This window comes from Cyclospora cayetanensis, unplaced genomic scaffold, assembly GCF_002999335.1.
Source record: "Cyclospora cayetanensis isolate NF1_C8 unplaced genomic scaffold, CcayRef3 CcayRef3_contig_39, whole genome shotgun sequence".
Lineage (NCBI taxonomy): Eukaryota > Apicomplexa > Conoidasida > Eucoccidiorida > Eimeriidae > Cyclospora > Cyclospora cayetanensis.
The window spans coordinates 52,583-68,524 of record NW_020312358.1 but is presented as its reverse complement, the minus strand read 5'-3'; the positions used below and the strand labels follow the sequence as shown (position 1 = coordinate 68,524).

At 54.2% G+C, this 15,942-nt stretch overlaps 3 protein-coding genes across 3 annotated transcripts; 2 read left to right on the top strand and 1 right to left on the bottom strand.

Moving 5' to 3' along the window:
- Nucleotides 1-209: 209 nt before the first annotated feature.
- Nucleotides 210-8,389, top strand: LOC34623658. The gene is made up of 8 exons (XM_026334227.1): nucleotides 210-1,703; nucleotides 1,806-2,213; nucleotides 2,551-3,478; nucleotides 3,699-4,429; nucleotides 4,589-4,777; nucleotides 5,066-5,219; nucleotides 5,420-6,908; nucleotides 7,075-8,389. The coding sequence occupies exons 1-8, from the start codon at nucleotides 210-212 to the stop codon at nucleotides 8,387-8,389; spliced, it is 6,708 nt and encodes a 2,235-aa protein (XP_026190012.1).
- Nucleotides 8,390-12,066: 3,677 nt separating this feature from the next.
- Nucleotides 12,067-13,740, top strand: LOC34623659. Its single transcript, XM_026334226.1, has 5 exons — nucleotides 12,067-12,579; nucleotides 12,644-12,805; nucleotides 13,014-13,155; nucleotides 13,420-13,466; nucleotides 13,585-13,740. The coding sequence occupies exons 1-5, from the start codon at nucleotides 12,067-12,069 to the stop codon at nucleotides 13,738-13,740; spliced, it is 1,020 nt and encodes a 339-aa protein (XP_026190011.1).
- A 481-nt stretch (nucleotides 13,741-14,221) lies between these two features.
- On the bottom strand, nucleotides 14,222-15,652 carry LOC34623660. The gene has a single exon (XM_026334225.1). It carries the CDS (start codon nucleotides 15,650-15,652, stop codon nucleotides 14,222-14,224), a length of 1,431 nt encoding a protein of 476 aa, XP_026190010.1.
- Between the last annotated feature and the right edge of the window lie 290 nt (nucleotides 15,653-15,942).

The window sequence follows — 15,942 nt, the reverse complement described above, 5'->3', positions numbered from 1 at the left end:
GAGAGAGGGAGAGAGAGAACGCCGAAGAGGCTGAGGGCCCCCGGTGTCGTGCAGCCCGTCCTAAGCTGCGGCGAGCACTGCCTGTAGGAGGAGCCTCAAAACTGCTTCTCCACCTCCATACTTGCCTAAGGTGGTGCGCCTCCTCCCCTGGTATGGCCGAGTATCTCTAGCAGTGTAAGGGGCCTACCCTCTCTTCGTCAGTTGCGAAGATGCAGGGGATCCCCCCGAATTCCAGCCCGTGGAGGGCCCCCGGAGATCTCTTTGGTAAAGCAGCCATGCCCGCTGAGGAGAGCCGTGGCAGTGCTCTTTTTCAAAGCCTTTCTACGGCGAACGCAGCAAGAGCAGCAGCAGCACCACCCTCCCTCTTTGGAAACACCCCCGGGTCCTCCGCCTCCACAGGCAGCACCTCCACGAGCACGACCACCCCCTTCAACGCAGCCTCAGCTGCTCCCTGGGGGGCGACGACAAGTCTCTTTGGAGCTTCTTCTGCGGCAAATGCGGGTCGACAAGTAGCCGCGTTCGCAGGCATCGCGCCATCTGCGGTTCCCAAAGGCACTGGTGGTAGTGGACACATACTGTTTGGAAGGGGTGTCGGAGTAGCGGGAACTTCCTCAGGTCTCGTTGGAGGCGGCAGCACTAGCAGCAACAACGCGGCCTGTAAGTCTGGAGCTTCTGGCGGGGAGTCGGGCTGGAGCTTCGGACGGAGTGAGCTCCTGTCTAATGCATCTACAACTGGCGGGATGTTTGGCATCCCTCAGGGGACAAATTTCGCGAATGCTGCTGCCGGTAGCAGTGCGCTTGATGGTAGGTCTACGGAAGCGCTTTCGCCTCCCGCAGCCGTCAATTCTCTGTCCAAGGGACAGGGTGGGGTTGCTTCAAGTGCCACGCTTGTAGATGCCGCCAATACTTCGCAAGGCTTATCTGCCGCTGCTTCTTCTGTCTTCTCCAACACACCGCTACGGGCTCCCGCTTTCGGAGCAGGCGCTGATACGCGTGGGGTATCCGGCAGTACGACGGCCACCGGTATTTTGTTTGGGGGCCCTTCGAGTGGATCTGCCTCGGGGGGCCCCCTCTTTAGGGGCCCTTCGAGTGGATCTGCCTCCGGAGGCCCCCTCTTTGGAAGCTTCGCGAGTGGATCTGCCTCGGGGGGCCCCCTCTTTGGGGGCCCTCCAGCTGCTAGGCCCTTGCCTAGTGGCGGCTTGTTTGGCAGTGCAGTTGGGGAGGCCGCCGTGCAGGAGGGCACTAGACAGGCAGCACTTTCGCATCAGAATAATAAAGCCGCCAGCAACCGCGTTGGTACTGCTGCAGCTTCCGAGGGGCTCCTGGCTTCTTCCTCAAGCAGCGGCTTATTCGGAGGTGCGGCAGCGCGGGGGCCCTTTTCTGCAGCTCGCTCGAAAGGCAATTCTTTGCCTTCTGAAGTCTCCAATGGGTGCCCCCCAGCCACACGTAGCGGGGGCCCTTTCGAAGGCACTGCTGCTCGAGAGGCTTCCAGCTTTGAGGCGGGCAGTAGTCTGTTTGGGGTCGCAGCTGCACGACGCAGCAATGCCGTGAACGGGCATTCTGGGGGCCCCCCTGAAAGATCGGCCTTGGGGGCCGCTCTTACCAGCAAGGGGCCCCCTCCTGGACACTCCGTTGGCGGATCGAGCCTCTTTCTCGGCAGCGTGTCTGCTGCGGCTGGTACTGGCGGCTTGGCAGCAACAAAAGCGACTGCCGGCAGCAGCGGCAGCAGTGGGGGCCCCTCCTCGGGGCCCTCGGCCGCGCACGAGGGGCCCTCGTTTGCGCTAACTGGCAGCAGTGCCTTCCAGAACGCAGGAACGCCAAGCGAGGAAGCAAGCAGCGGCAGTGCTAATGGTGGCAGCGTGGTGGCTGTGCATGGGAGAAGTCGCCTCTGTGCAGCGGAGGGCCGCGCGGTTCCTCCGCCTTTGCCGCAGCCTCAAGGCTCCCACGCAAATCCAATGCTGCAGGCGGATCTTGAGGATGGGGCCTTAATTCTGCGCGTCCAGGTAGTACAGCAGCTGCAGCAGTTTCTACTAGACGGCTCGCAAGCGTCCTCACCCACCGGAGGAGGTGACGGCTCCCCGGGAGGTGCCTTTGTAGGCCAGCTTTACGGCTGCTGCAGCCACGAGGAAATGCTGGATAAGCAACAGGTTTCAACGGCATCAGACTTCGAACGCCTAGACGCAACGGTCCCTGGAGATCCAGAAGCACGCATTGTAAGCCGCATGCATATATACATATACATACAGGATTCGACCCCTTCCTCCCTTCCCCCTCATAAATCGCTTTTTCCCTTCCCCTGCAGGATCGCTGAGCTGTTTAAGGCCTACTTTACTCTCCAAGGGTATATCCAGCTTCTCAACTACTAGTGCTTCCTGCTCATCCGCTGCGCGGCGGCGCCTTTTCTGGCTTTGAAGTCTCTCTGTCTCTGTCTCTCTCGCTCTCTCTGCGCGCGCAAGCTGTGGAGGCCAACAGGGGTCGTTATCTATCACCATCAACTTCGAGATTCTTGACGCTGTCTCGCCACCTCTCCTCTTTTCCTGTGCGGCTCAGGTCAACGTACACCTCGCCTTCTCATCCTTCCGCCGCAGTGATGCGGGCAAACCATTCAAGCAGTCAGACACTCGCCCTGCAGTTTGGTGCCGGCGAGCGGTGCATGCACTCCTAACATACTTTGCTGATGCCGATTTGACCAATGGATGCATGCAGCAGCAGCAGCAGCAGCAGCAGTGTCTGCCCAGGAAGGAATACCTTTATCCGCGGCCCAGGCCGTACGCGTATATTGACGTCTACAACTTTCTGAGAGACAGGCTGAGGGCTTGCTGGCAAGAGCTCACCGTGCAGCATGTGTCACCCCATAGAGCCTCCATAGAGACCCTTGAGATTTCCTTCCGCTTCCTTGTTCTCTCTGAGGAGCTTTTGGCGGGAACTCCTGGCTTCGATGCAGTCTCGAACCACGGGCTCATGCAGACATGCCTTGACAAGCTGATGCAGGGATACGAGGCGACTCGCGCATTTCGCAGCAAACGCGATGCTGCCTCCGCTGCTGCCACTGCTGCTGCTGCTGCCGGACCAGCCGCAGCAGGGCTTAGCGCGACGGACCTCATGGATTTGCTAGTTTACAGCAGCCCGTACGAAGGGGAGTTCTGGGGGTTTCGTCTGCTGATGCTCTTGGCTCAGGAAGCCAGCGACACTGCTGTAGTATCGCTGCTGCAGCGGCTGCCGCAGCAGCTGCAGCAAGACCCCTCCGTGCGGTTCGCACTCTCCGCGTACAAGGCCTTCAAGGCTTTGGATCTCCGGAGATATGTCAGATTGATGCGGGGGGGGCCGTATCTGTTGTGTGTGCTGTTGCACAAGTTTCTTCCATTTGCGAGGGCCCGCCTGCTCGCCGCTCTCGTCTTCAACAGACTGGCCGGAGGCTCTAGAAATCCCATCAGCCCCCAGAGACTTGCTGTCTTGATGGGATTTGACGGAGAAGATGGTAATTGCCCGTTTAGCGTCAATCCCCATGCTTCGCCCTGCCCTCACGGAGTGTATCGGCTCACCTCCAGCGACTCTGCTCGTGCGACTGCCGGCGAGGGCTTTACGCCTCTCGCGTGCTCGTACTGCCCCCCGTCCCATGCGCACTTCTTCCCTGCACTCGTCACGCTGCGGTCTTGTGTCACCTTTTCTTGCACGTGCGCTGTGTGGCTGTGCCTCAGAAGATCTCTTCCTGCTGTTTCTGAAAGCTTACGGCATCGGCACGTCAGTGACGCCTCGAGGCCTGCCAGTCTGTCTTTTAGAGCAGACGGACAAGTCGCTGCTGCAAGATCTCTCTTCCTACAAGAAGGCGAAGGGCCCGAGAGCACCTTCTGCGTTTCTCGCCCCCCCCTCATGCTCCTCGAGAAAGCAGCTCCTGGATCCGGATTACCCCCCCGAGCCGCCGTTTGCTGCTGCTCCCCCGCCGCAACAGCAACTCAGGCCTTCCGCCGCAGCCCTCAGCAAGGCGTTCTACCTCAAGCAGCAGCAGCAACACGCACCGGAAGAGCCGCAGCGCCAGCATGGGCTGCAGGGGCAGCAACAGCAAGACGAACTCAGGAAGCTGAAGCGGCTGCAGCAGCTGCGGCTCCGCCAACAGGCGCACAATAAGTCTCTAGAGCGGCCGCAAGAGGGAAAGCAGGAGTCGCAGCACGAAGCAGAACAGCAGCTGCCCCAAGAGCACTCCACAAAGCCGCCACTTTTCCGTTTCGCAGCAACCTCCGCAGCGGACGAAAGAGTAGCTGCACAGCATGCCGCTTCCGCAGCCTCAGGGTCCTCTGTCTCCACCCCAGGTGTTCAGGAGGGCTATGGGAAATCTGGCGAGGCGCAACAGCTGCGACATCCGCAGCACCAGCAAACTTTGGAGGACTCTCAAGGGCAGCAACAAGAGAAGCCAAACGGGGCACTATTCCAAGTGCAGGAGCAATTCGAGCAGCAACAGGAACAGCTACAGCAGCAACGGCAGCAAGAGCAAGAGCAGCATCAGCAGCAAGAGCAGCAACAGCAACGGCAGCAACCACAGCAACTGCAAGAGCAACAGCAACAAGATATCCAAGGGGCAGAGCGGTCTCAGGGGGGGGTGCAGGCGTCTTCGTCTGTTCGTATAGGTTCAGCAGAGCGCGTAGAGTGGCTGCCTTCCTCTGTGGACGTTACTATGGCAACGAACGCAGAGACTCGTCAAGCACTTGTAGCTGGACAGGTCCCTTCAAGGGGGCCATCAGATACGCAGGCAAGCGGAGTGGCACAGGATGCAGCTGCAGCTGCAACATCAGCAGCAGCAGCTGTCGTGACTGCTGCAGGGGCTTCTCCCCAGAGCCCTCTTGTATGCGTGCCGACGGGAGTGCCGCCCATCTTTGGAGGAGCGGCGGGAAACTCATCAGTAATCACGCCGATCTCCTCGACTGCTTCTGCGACGGAAGCACGTGTCTTCCCTGCGTCGGATCTGCTCGGGGGAGTTGAGGGAGGCCGCAAACTGCGGGTGCTTCCCACCTCTCCAAACCAAACGGCACTTCCACACAGCCCCCAGACGGCGATGCCTTCACCTCCGGAGTCGACGCCAGCACGCTCCCCGCCAATGGCCAAACTGACGTCTGAGGTATCCGAGGCTTCACCGCAAGACAGCGCTGCCGCTGCGGGGGATCTGGAGGCTCTTCCTGAGGGCATCATTGGCATCCGGAGGTGGAGGCGGCGACGGGCGAGCAGAGGTAAGCGGGTCTAGACTTCTTAAGCTTCGAGGAGAGCATGTCGGTGTTCCCTCCACTTGAGGGTGCTGCTCCGCCCCGAAAAGCTGTGAATCCCTGCCTGCCTGTGCGCTGATGCGCCTTGTTCTCTGTGCGTTTGGCCGCTGCAGCAGCGTCGAATGGAGTATCCTGTGAGGCGCTTCCCGCTAAAGAGACCTTGAAAGCGGAACTGTCCAAAGAAGACGACTCATGGAAGGAGAAGGAGGGCCCTCACGAGGAAGAACACTCTCCGGCCAGGACGCGCGAGCTGAAGCAGCTAGAAAGACAGCAGCAGGAGCACCAAGAGCAGGAGCAGCAGATGCAGATGCAGCGGAAGAATCAGCTGCAGCGGTTGCAGCAGCCCTCACGGCAGCAACAGCCGGCTCAGCTCCAGCCGCGTCGGCAACTGTCGCCTCAGTCTCAGGCCGCAGATGACTTGCCCGAGAGCTTCCTGAGGAGATCCTCATCAATCAACACGCGGGAAGCTCCTGAGGAGCAGACAACCCCAACAGCAGCAGCAAGAGCCGCAGCCTCACTTTCTCTGGCCAAGAACTTTCTGGTTGAGGGAGAAATCGAGCGCGCTCTTCATGCTCTTAGGTCTCCCGAGGAAGACTTTTTGAGACTGCTGCAGCACCAAACAGAGTGGCCGCGGCAGCCGCTTCCAGAAATGCTTGCGGCTGCCATTGCTGCAGCTGCGTCTGTCCTACCGCGAGATACCCTGGATGCCATTCTGGCTTGCGAACAACAGCAAGACGAGGATCAGCATGAAATGCAGCAGCAGCTGCCGCTGCAGTACGACTCGCCGCCTCGCCTCTTCTTCAAGGTCGTCTTTCTGAGCCGCCGCGCCGCTGCTACAGAGGCCCTGTTGCTGCGTGTGATTGCTACGGCTGCACACGGGGTTGCCGTGGGGAGCAGCAGCAGCAGCAGCAACACTGCAGCTCCCGTGCTTCTGCGGGGGTGTCTTACTGCTGCAGAGACACCAGCGCTCCCTCTGGCAGGTCACTTGCTGCTCTGGCCGCAACAAGCTCTACCCCTTCCGAGGGCTGCCTTGCCAGTGCCTCTGTTCTGCGCATTGCATGCAGTGGGCGGCTTGGCTGCGCCCAGTGCCGCAGAAAAAAGTCAAGGGGAGGTCGCGTATGCGGTGGCAGTGGAGGAGGCATTGAGTGGAGCAGCCATGGTGCTATCGCCCCTCCCTTTCCTGGTGTCGCTTCCTTTTGCAGACGCAGAAACACCTGTGGCAGAGACAGGACTGCATGCACCAGCCGCATCACATAGCTCCCTCTGTGCCGTGTGCGGCGGCAGTCGCCCCGACACCGTACAGCTGCCATGCAGGTTCTCTGATCCACACACAAACCGCGAAGGCGCAGCCGCAGCACAGCAGCAGTGGACTGCAGCAGCAGCGGAGATCGCACATGCTCTTAAGATGCTGCAGCAACAGCAGGGGCAAACCGACACTGCTGTGGTGTCTGTAGTCTTTGCACTGTCGCTGCCTCCGCAGTTCTTTTCTAGGCATGCAGACCAAGCTGCAACAGATAGCTCCTGTCATGGAAAAGGTTCCTTCTTACAGTATTCGCAGCACCAGCAGCTAGCTCGCCCCGTAGATGACGAAGTTCACACTGCCTGCGCAGCTGTCCGCACGCAGCTCTTCCGCGCCGTTTCCTCGAAGTATCCAGAGTATGCAGCTTCAGCCTTAACACCAGCAGTAGCTGTATCATAAGCAGCACCAGTAGCAGTATGAGCCACCGAGTGTTGGACCTGTTTAGCAAGCTTGCGTATATGTATATATATATACTGCATGGCATGACCCCATGCTGTGCTGCTGTGGTTGGGGTGTCTACAGGTTTAATCTCGCAGAAGCCGACGTGCAAGTGCGGTGCATTGCAGTTGTCGGGTCGGGTGGGGTTCGCCGCAAATCCAATGACGGCTGCAGCAACAGCACCAGTAGCTGCTACTGCATGCAAGACGTCCTCCCTTTTGCCCGAGGCTTGCTACAGTGCCTCTCCCTTGATCCGTGGGAAGCGCTGCGGCGAGGCCCCCTTATGGAATCGCTGGTGCGACAACGCCCCATGCAGCTGCAGCGACAGCAGCTGCTGCTGTCTACATGGATTCGCACATGGAATCAGGCTCTGAATGCTGCCACTCGCGCGGCAGCAGCTCGTGCTCGGGAGTCCTTTAAGGGTCTTCTTGTAGCAGAATTGCAGCAAGAAGGCGATGTGCTGCTTGCGGAAGCTCCGGAGCAGCTTTTCGATGGGCCTGCCGCTTTACAGGTGGCACAGGTAGCCGCTGATGCAGCATTGTGTATGGAAGCCTTCCAGGCAGCAGCGGCAGCAGCCGCGGGATTTATCAATCGCTGCAGTAGCCGCTTGTGGCAGCTGCCGCCAGCTGAATGGTTACTGGCCCTCGAGATGCGGCTGCTACACGGAACCCAGCAGTTGCAACAGCACGCGCTTTCTCTTGCTGATGCAGAATTTGCAGGCTGCTTTCCCTCAGTAGACTGTGATATTGTTTATGAACTCGCCAGGCCGCTACTCCAGAGACATCATGAGAACATTCAGCAGCAGCGACAAATCCTGCCTTTCCTCCGCCGGGTGTACAGTAAGGCGGCGGCGTTGTCGCAGCTTGTCGACCTGGCCACTGTTGCTGACGCGTGCCGTTCTGCAGAGCAGCATCCGACGCAAATGCAAGATAAGTACCACTCCCTACAGACTGTATATGCTGCGGCACTGGACACCGCACGGCGCAATGCAGCAACAGTCATAGCAGCAGTTGGAAGCGAGCCCATGGTCTTCCCCTTCTCTGTGTGGCACCGCTTCGCCGGACCGGCATTTCTTCCGTGGTCTCAGCTGTCGATGCCTCCTTCACTTGCAGCTTTGGAAGAAACTTTGCGAAAATACAACGACAGCGTGCAGCGCCAGAAAAAGAACCGCCCTGAACGTGAAGACGAAGAAAATGATGAAGAGGCCTCGGTGGTTGACTGCAAGGAGCAGCAACAGCACTGCGTCAAACGGCAGTGCCCGCAGCCCTCAGATGAAGAACCGCGGCAACTGCGGCGGCGACTGTGCTGCAGAAACCTTACGCTTTTAGACGAATGCATGCGTTTCGCTGCAGAAGAAGCGCAAAGCACAAAAGCCCTGTTGGATCGGCTGAGACTTTAAAAATTTTGGTTTGGGAGGCCGTTTTTGCTCTTCCCTCTTCATTGCCAACTTTGTTTATTATCGAAACTTCTGGTGTGTTTTAAGTCCTGAGTGAAGCCAGAGGTGAGCAGTGCACGTGTCCGCTGCGCCTATCTGGCATTAGAAAGGCCGTTTTTGTTATAACTGTACACTTCAAAGCGCTTGTGCTATGTTCCTATAACCTTGACCAAGGGGTCTTTGCATAAGCTGCTGCCAGTAGCTAAATTGCCGTCATACTGTTCGGCTGTTGCCTTAAGCTTCAGTCTGTAATGTACTGTATTTTACTGAAGGAGCAATGTACAGCCATTAGCTCCGGGAGAAAGTCATCAGCCTATCCCCTTGAGTCCAACGTCCACGCAGCTCAGACGCAGCATCTAGCAGCAAGAGAGCCGAACAGCCATTGAGAGCAGCAGATGACAAGAGAAAAAGGTGTACGGCAAGTAGATGAGCACCTGAAAGAGAACCTTAGGGGTACTTTGTCTTTTTGAATGAGGCTGAGGTCGTCGCCAGTAGGCAGTCTACTCGAATTATTAAATGAACTCAGATGCCGATAATACATTAAATGCCTCCTAAAGCCCTACGAAATCAAAGCTAGCACATATTCTTTGAGCCTGTAAGAGGACAAATGTGGCCACAGAAATACGTCCTAAGGCTGACGCTTCAATAGTACCATTGCCATTCCATGGAGACATGTATAACTGAGGATGGGCTAAATTCTAAAGGAACGGACCGAGAATGGTCAGACAAAGCAATGCGATAGGTATGGCCATGTTCGGTAATAAGGAAGATCGGGACACTTAACCTCCCCAAACTCGGCTTTTCGTTTAAAAGGGTCAGTGTCAGTAGTGGCCACTGTGAATGGTGACGGAGCTTTCACGGCTTACTTGTAGAATGTCACTGTGGTCGTTTCCTGCACTGCCTAGGGCTAGTACCGAGCTTCTTTAGTGGGTGGTAGCGTAATGCGGTTGCTATGACTGTAGAGCGGATTCAGTGGGGATTCGCGAGCTGGCCTTCAAACCTACCAAATTGCATCATGGGAAGCCATGGATGTTGCCAGTTTTGAAGACTGTTTGGTTGTCTTATTAATGGCAGCTTTGCATGGACTTGTCGGAGGGCTGCAGATTTAGTTTAGTGTAAAGGAACCTCGTCACAAAACAGCACAACCTCCTTTAGAGCCCCCGCGTTGCATCTTGTTAACAGGCTTTGCAGATTTTGATTATCTTGCCAGTTAGCACCGGTATGCGGGCAAATTAGATTGCTGATCGAGTCTTGTATATATGCAGCTAGGCGTTCAGTGATAGCTAGGCTGCCGCCTTTCCCGGCCCCACAGGCGCTTGACAGAAGTTGAGTTCCTCCCTCGTGGCGCTTACTAGATGCCCACAGGCCCGAAATTTCCTGTAGGAGTAGCTTTAGACGAAGTCCTCATGACGATGCTGTACTTGTCGATTGCTTAAACAAAACACGAAGTATCCATTTTCTTCTGCCTTATACATGTGAAGGCTCGCTGCCTTTATTGTTATCCTGCTGTGTGCATGTTCATACGCATTGCAACCCCCAACTGTGAATGCTCGGACATCTTAGAGAGTGTAGTAAGTCCTACCCTAGCTTGCCATATCTACTCAGGCTGGAGCCTTGAGTGAAGCGGGCGGAGGAAGGGGAAAGCGTGTTTGAAAGTCGCTTCCAGGTATGTATGGATAAAATCTGCATGTAAGCGTCACCCAACGGATGCCGTAGATGGAACGTTCAACACATAAATGTATTATATGTGGAAATCCTTTCGCATTTTGTAATGGTGTCAGTTGGGTTCTAGTGAACACGACACAGAACGTCTGCACTAAGCATAGGGATGTGGAGCTTGGTCAATAGGGGGAGGGATTTTCATGCATTAGAATGCCATGTGCGATTTCCGCGGAATTGCTCTTTCACTCGTAAGGCTCAAGGTGGAGGGCTCACTGGGGTCCGTAACAAGAATGCAGTGCACTACAGTCTTATCCATAGCTCTATGGATCAGCCCTGTGTTTTCCTGCAAGTATTTGTCTTCCCGTACTTCGTATTCATTTGCTCTATCCAGAGAAGCGCAGTTCTTACCTTTGCCTTTTCGCCTGCTTCTTGTGAGAATGGTGAGTTGGTGAAAAACGGGACTGCTCCGACAACGCGGGTATAAGTACTCTTTTTTACCAGGCCGCTCACAAAGAGGCGTGTTTTTTGAATATAGGACGGTAGTGTAGCACCTCGGACCGCTACCGGTGCAAACATGTATGGATTTACTGAGATAAAAGGCTTTGCCGACATGTTTAACTTGCCTAGAGTTTCTTCCTTGCAAGGAAAGACTTACGTTCGCAGTATAAGGGACACCGCTTTGTGTGTTTGTGAAGGAGTGGCGCATGACTCTGTGCTCAGTTCTGAAGATGCAGCTAGCCACAACGACTGCAGCTTCTCCCCCTAGAGGCCTGTCCCACTTATGTGAAGTCAGAGTAGGATAGGGATGTTTTCGGAATATATACTAGGTCTCCCGCATCTAGCAAATGACATTTATAGCCAGGTGTCAAGTCGCCTTTAGAAACACTCCGTGTGGGTGCCACACTTTTGTGAGAAGAGGCAGCTCTAGTCAACAAGGCATGGAGTACACTAACACCACATAGACACATCTATCCATATGCACCTTTTATTAAATTCAAGCTAGTACCTCCTTAGGATCCGAAGGCCATTTTATTCAGCTACTCACGAAAAGGTTGTGCGTCTGGTGTCCCAGCTCGATCCACTCTGCCTTAAGCCATTGTCATGCACCTAAGAATTCTTCAGTGCCTGCATATATGTGGTGCTAGTTGTTTATACTAGGCACCCATTGCTACGAATTGTGTATTTGCAGAGGAGCAAAACAGCTCTTGTAATCAAGTGCACGCAAGCTTTATTTGGCTTCCTTCTCGTATTGGATTGCATTTAGGGCTTTTATGGCGCCTTTCCCATCCGGGCACCCCGGAAGTAGATAATTTGACTCAAACTTATTGCATATAGTGCGAAATCATGCATCCATTAAGTGTGTGCGAATAGGAATGAAATCTGGGGCGTGGACACCGCCTGTTCCGTAGATCTTTTGTGGCTGCATGCGTGTTCGCCAGCTGTGTGGGGCTGTTGAATTGTGGCACACGAATGCGCACAAACATTGCACTTTTGTACGTTGTACTAGAATGAGGTGTCTATTAGGAACCTTGACGAATCTAGTGTCACCCAAGAAGTTGATGTGCACAACTGAGCACGGGTCCCCTTAAAGCGCAACAGCTGGATCCAGCCACTGCATCCCTTGCAGATCAAATCAATTTGAATGAATCCGTAATGCCTAAGGGATTTTCGAAAGAAGGCTTGGGGCTCAGCGGCTGTGATTGTTCACAGCGGTTTTCCCTCGCTGGTTTGGCACAGTGCCGCGGAATGAGCAAGCGGATGAAGTTCGAAGAAAGCACCCAAGGTTTACCGGCACCAAAGAGGGGGTTTGAGCCTGTAATCATCAAAGACAGTAGCGCTCCCAGCAGAACCTCAAAAGTTTCCTAGCAGGACGCGCCCCCTGTGTCCCCTCAACTTCTTTCAGTCTCTGCGGATAGCGAACGGCAGGAGGCTGAAAGGTCTGCCGACTGCTTTCGCATGGTAGCATCTAAAGGGCCATGATGGCGGAAAATATGGTTCATCTGGATGTGCAGAAGGCCGGCTGCCAATCAATTCTGTCTAGCAATGGCGACCAGCTAGCCGTAATCGTTAGCGACTCAGGAGGCGAGGACAGTTCCGAGTTCTGTTCGGATAGCTCCTCCCCTTCCAAGAACATTCAGTCAAGCAAGCCTGTAGTTTCTGGCCCAATGGATCACTGCGGTCTTCCTGCCGGGAGCACGTGTTCTGTAGCACGTGGATGTGGGACTCTTCGAATTTCCACTTCCAATCTAGACAAAGAAGCATCCGTATCCCGCTGTCCAAGATCAGTATTCAAAGTCGAATCCTTCTACCAAGCGCCAGACACCTTTTATGCCTCCAATTCAGTGACCTCAAATTGCAGCGTAGGGGCCTTCCTAAAGCGACAAGCGCTCCTGTCTGCCATTGGCAGCCTAGACATGGGCCCACCTGGCAACGACCTAGGATTCAAGCCTCACACATCACCCATCCTCCACTATACCGGTGCGTGCCTCAAGGTGTAGGTGCCAGTGGATGCTGTCCCTCAGACTCGTGCCTTGGAATTGCACGGTACTTACGAAGGCTCTTCGCAACGGCCGCTGGTGCTGTTGTTGCTCAGGCAATTTGCTTCTATTACAGAACACAGCTGCAGCCTGTGAAAAACCTTCTATTGTGTGCTATTGCGGGTGTGCCTCAGCCCTCTTGCTTTCCTTCGTGATGATAGTTACCCTATGGGGTTGCATGGTAAGGCCAGCACTCACTGTCCCCCGCGTGCACCTTAGTCTCGAGGATAGCTTTGCTTTTTCGGTGTCTTTCTGTATCCTAATCACATATTCGTGATCTTTCTGTATTCTTGTGCTTATGCACCCGCACCGCTGCGGCTTGCAAGGCCCATGGCGGAGGATAGAGGTACGTATGTTCTGGGTTGTTGCGTATATTTTGTTCCCTCCAGGATATTGTCGTCGAGTTGGTGTCGGAAAGCAGCTCGATAGAGCTTGTCTACTCTTATGTAATCGCGCTGGCAATCGGTATTGTGTTGACGATCCTGCTGAAATTAATGGAAAAGCATGGCTTCACGTTTCTCGTTTTTCCGAGTAAGTGGAATAGGCGTCTGTGTGTTGCGCGCTTCCTTTTTTCGCCTCCTTCCCTGTCAGTAAGGCACCTGGAGACTGCTGAAGTGTTCGTAGCTGTTGAGCATTTCCTGTTTGTGGCCGCTGGCTTTGCTGGGAGTTGTCATTTGGCACTCGCTGCTCAGCCTTGGCTCCTAGTTTATCATTTGCATGGTTGTGGTGTGCGGCTGAGGCTTGAGCCTCGGGTACTGATTTTGCGGATATACGTTGCCAGGGTGTGTTTTGCAGCAATGTTCGTGTCGCTTATGACAATTGTCGCTGCGTGGGGCATTATTGTAAGTCTTCGGCGTTGCTATTCTTTGGCCCCTTCCACTTAAGGGTAGTTTTTGATGTGCGCTTGCCTTCAGATGTGTTCAGACGGCTGTTGCATCACCTGTGTATTTGTGCACTCAGGACGAGCTCATAGATATCCTTGCCTGTGGGGATCTGTATATTGCTGGACTAGTGTATTTCGTATGCTTTCTCCTGGCAGCGCTTCTCGTTTTCATCCATGCGTGCTTCTGTGATAAGAGCTTTAGCGCGGAACTTCGTAGGCTCGTTTGCTACTAAAAGATATGTGACTGAGCCAGTATCCAGGTTATATGTACGCGGCTGGGCTCATCCTAGCGGATTGAAAACGTACTTTAGATGTTGTTGTTTCCTTCGTTTTACAGATTTTAAGCACGCACAGCATTCTTGTGTGGTTTTGGTTAGGCAACGAGATCGAACTCAACTTGTGCCAATTCGTATTCGCTGCCGGGTTGCCCATCATGTTCTGAAAGAGCACATCCCCTGTGCCAGCATGCCAATGACACGGCTTTCGTTTCGCACGTTCTGCTTCAAGGATGCAGACAATGCCTGTGTAAGCATTTCGCGTGTTAAGGCCTGACTGCCTGCTCTCAAATTTTTGATTTATGGTGTGACATTTATCTAGCAACCAAGAGCTCAATATTTTTCTAGGCCTACCCCTGCCTTCAAAATGCGCATCTCTGCTTCGCTGCAGCTGATGCCTTTTGTCGCATTGTAGTCCGAAGGCATTACATGAAGTTGCTCAAAAATGGGAGAACAAAAGCCTTCCAGAGACTTGCTGCTGTTGGCATGCGTCTTGTAACGTTAAGAGCTTCATAGGACCTTGGGTCATAAAGTAGTGCGTGTGTACAAACGACCCTACCATGCATAAGAGACTGATGACAGTAACGAAAGACAACAGGAAGGTTAAGTAGGATTGCCTGTGTGTTGTTTTCATAAAGTGAAATACGCAGCTGATGCCCACCGCCCCGGCCACAAATGCAGTAAAGAAAAAGCAAATTGAATCCGCTAAGTCAAGTCTACCCAGTGTAGCATACTGCAGAGTATTAGCCGAGGAAGTGAAGAAGATCATAAAATTGGCGGTGCTGACAGCGGCCAGTGGGGACAAGCCGATCTCAAGCAATAAGGGCCCCTTCACGAGCCCCCCACCAATGCCAATGGCCCCAGCAAGAACTCCTGCCATCATAGAAAGTAGAGGGTACACGAAAGCAGTAACAGGTGTCAACCAACCCAGGCCCCCAGAAGCGACATCCATGCTCTTCTCGCCTGCAGCTTCCAGCTGTTTCCGCATCTTTATGAGCCAACGCGCAAAAAGAAATGTCCCCAGGACGTGAATCGAAAGTAGCAGGTAGATACAGCCCTGCTGCCACTGGGATCCACATAAGACGGCCACAGGTCCTCCCGCCAGTATAAGTAGAACAACGTTTACAACCGAGTCAAAGACCAAATATATACAACTCACTTGACACGTCCGGCAATATCCCACCACATCTGCTGCAACACGAGACGTAGGTGTCACCGCGACAGCATCCTGAATATCCAAAAGGCTATCAGATATAGGGAAGTAAGTTGTGTCCTCGGTTTCTGTACGTTTGAGTGAGCGCTCCAACGAAGCCCCGCCCTCTGTGTGACGAGAATCCTCTTCCATCGGAGGAAGCAATCGTTCTAGTTCAGATCTATTTTCCCCTTGGACCACAGGTGCAAGACTGCCTAACTCGTTGTCCACCTGCTCTTTGTACCGCCGCTGTTCAAGCTCCTTTAGAATTCGTGTTTCCTCCGCCCTCTGGGCGAGACCCTTTCTAAATGTCTTGTAGCTAGTGAACGAGAGTGTGACAACGAGACAGACAAGGATCTGCAGATCAGTCATTACTATATTCAAGAGAACTCCGATGATGGCGCCTAAGAGGGTAAACGGTTCCATCAGTGCAGCGAGTTCGTAGGCAATCATTGGTGTGTTTGACTTGGGATTGCGGCGGCGTATATTTATGAGCACCGACACCAAGCATCCCCCAAATATAGTTACCTTGGACAGAGGCACCGCCTTGTGAACATCCTTGAGGGAAACAATGTATCCAGGGATGTACAAGGCTCCACCGCCAGTGCCTGCCCCTGATGCCATTGTGGCTGCCACAAAAATGACAGCTACAAGCGCGATCCGGACAGGCAGGTCCATCTTGCCTTTTTTCGGTATCCTAAAATCTCCACCCTGGACACTGCAGGACTCGTAGAAAAGCCAGTGTGCTGGCGGGCCGCTTCAGCGAAACGGCTCGCCGAAAGAGCCGACTCTCGTACAAGCATATAGGATTACAAATATATAACATATTAGGCCTGAGGGCACTTAAATTCAATGTAGATAAGCCCCATCACTTTTCGCATAGTGGGTCGGGAAAATTGTTTGACAACCTCGAGCCTTTGGCTTCAAAGCTGGAATAGGTTTCGAATATATATAAATTACTTTTCCCA

What these genes read in the sequence shown, in the direction of transcription:
- LOC34623658 (XM_026334227.1), top strand. Translation starts at nt 210, where the DNA reads ATGCAGGGGATCCCCCCGAATTCCAGCCCGTGGAGGGCCCCCGGAGAT. An exon ending in CACAGGATGCAGCTGCAGCT is followed by an intron (nt 4,778 to 5,065) that starts GCAACATCAGCA and finishes TCACCTCCGGAG; the next exon opens with TCGACGCCAGCACGCTCCCC. An exon ending in GCGGCGACGGGCGAGCAGAG is followed by an intron (nt 5,220 to 5,419) that starts GTAAGCGGGTCT and finishes AGACCTTGAAAG; the next exon opens with CGGAACTGTCCAAAGAAGAC.
- LOC34623659 (XM_026334226.1), top strand. Translation starts at nt 12,067, where the DNA reads ATGGCGGAAAATATGGTTCATCTGGATGTGCAGAAGGCCGGCTGCCAA. An exon ending in TTACCCTATGGGGTTGCATG is followed by an intron (nt 12,806 to 13,013) that starts GTAAGGCCAGCA and finishes TGTTCCCTCCAG; the next exon opens with GATATTGTCGTCGAGTTGGT. An exon ending in TCGCTGCGTGGGGCATTATT is followed by an intron (nt 13,467 to 13,584) that starts GTAAGTCTTCGG and finishes TTGTGCACTCAG; the next exon opens with GACGAGCTCATAGATATCCT.
- LOC34623660 (XM_026334225.1), bottom strand. Translation starts at nt 15,652, where the DNA reads ATGGACCTGCCTGTCCGGATCGCGCTTGTAGCTGTCATTTTTGTGGCA.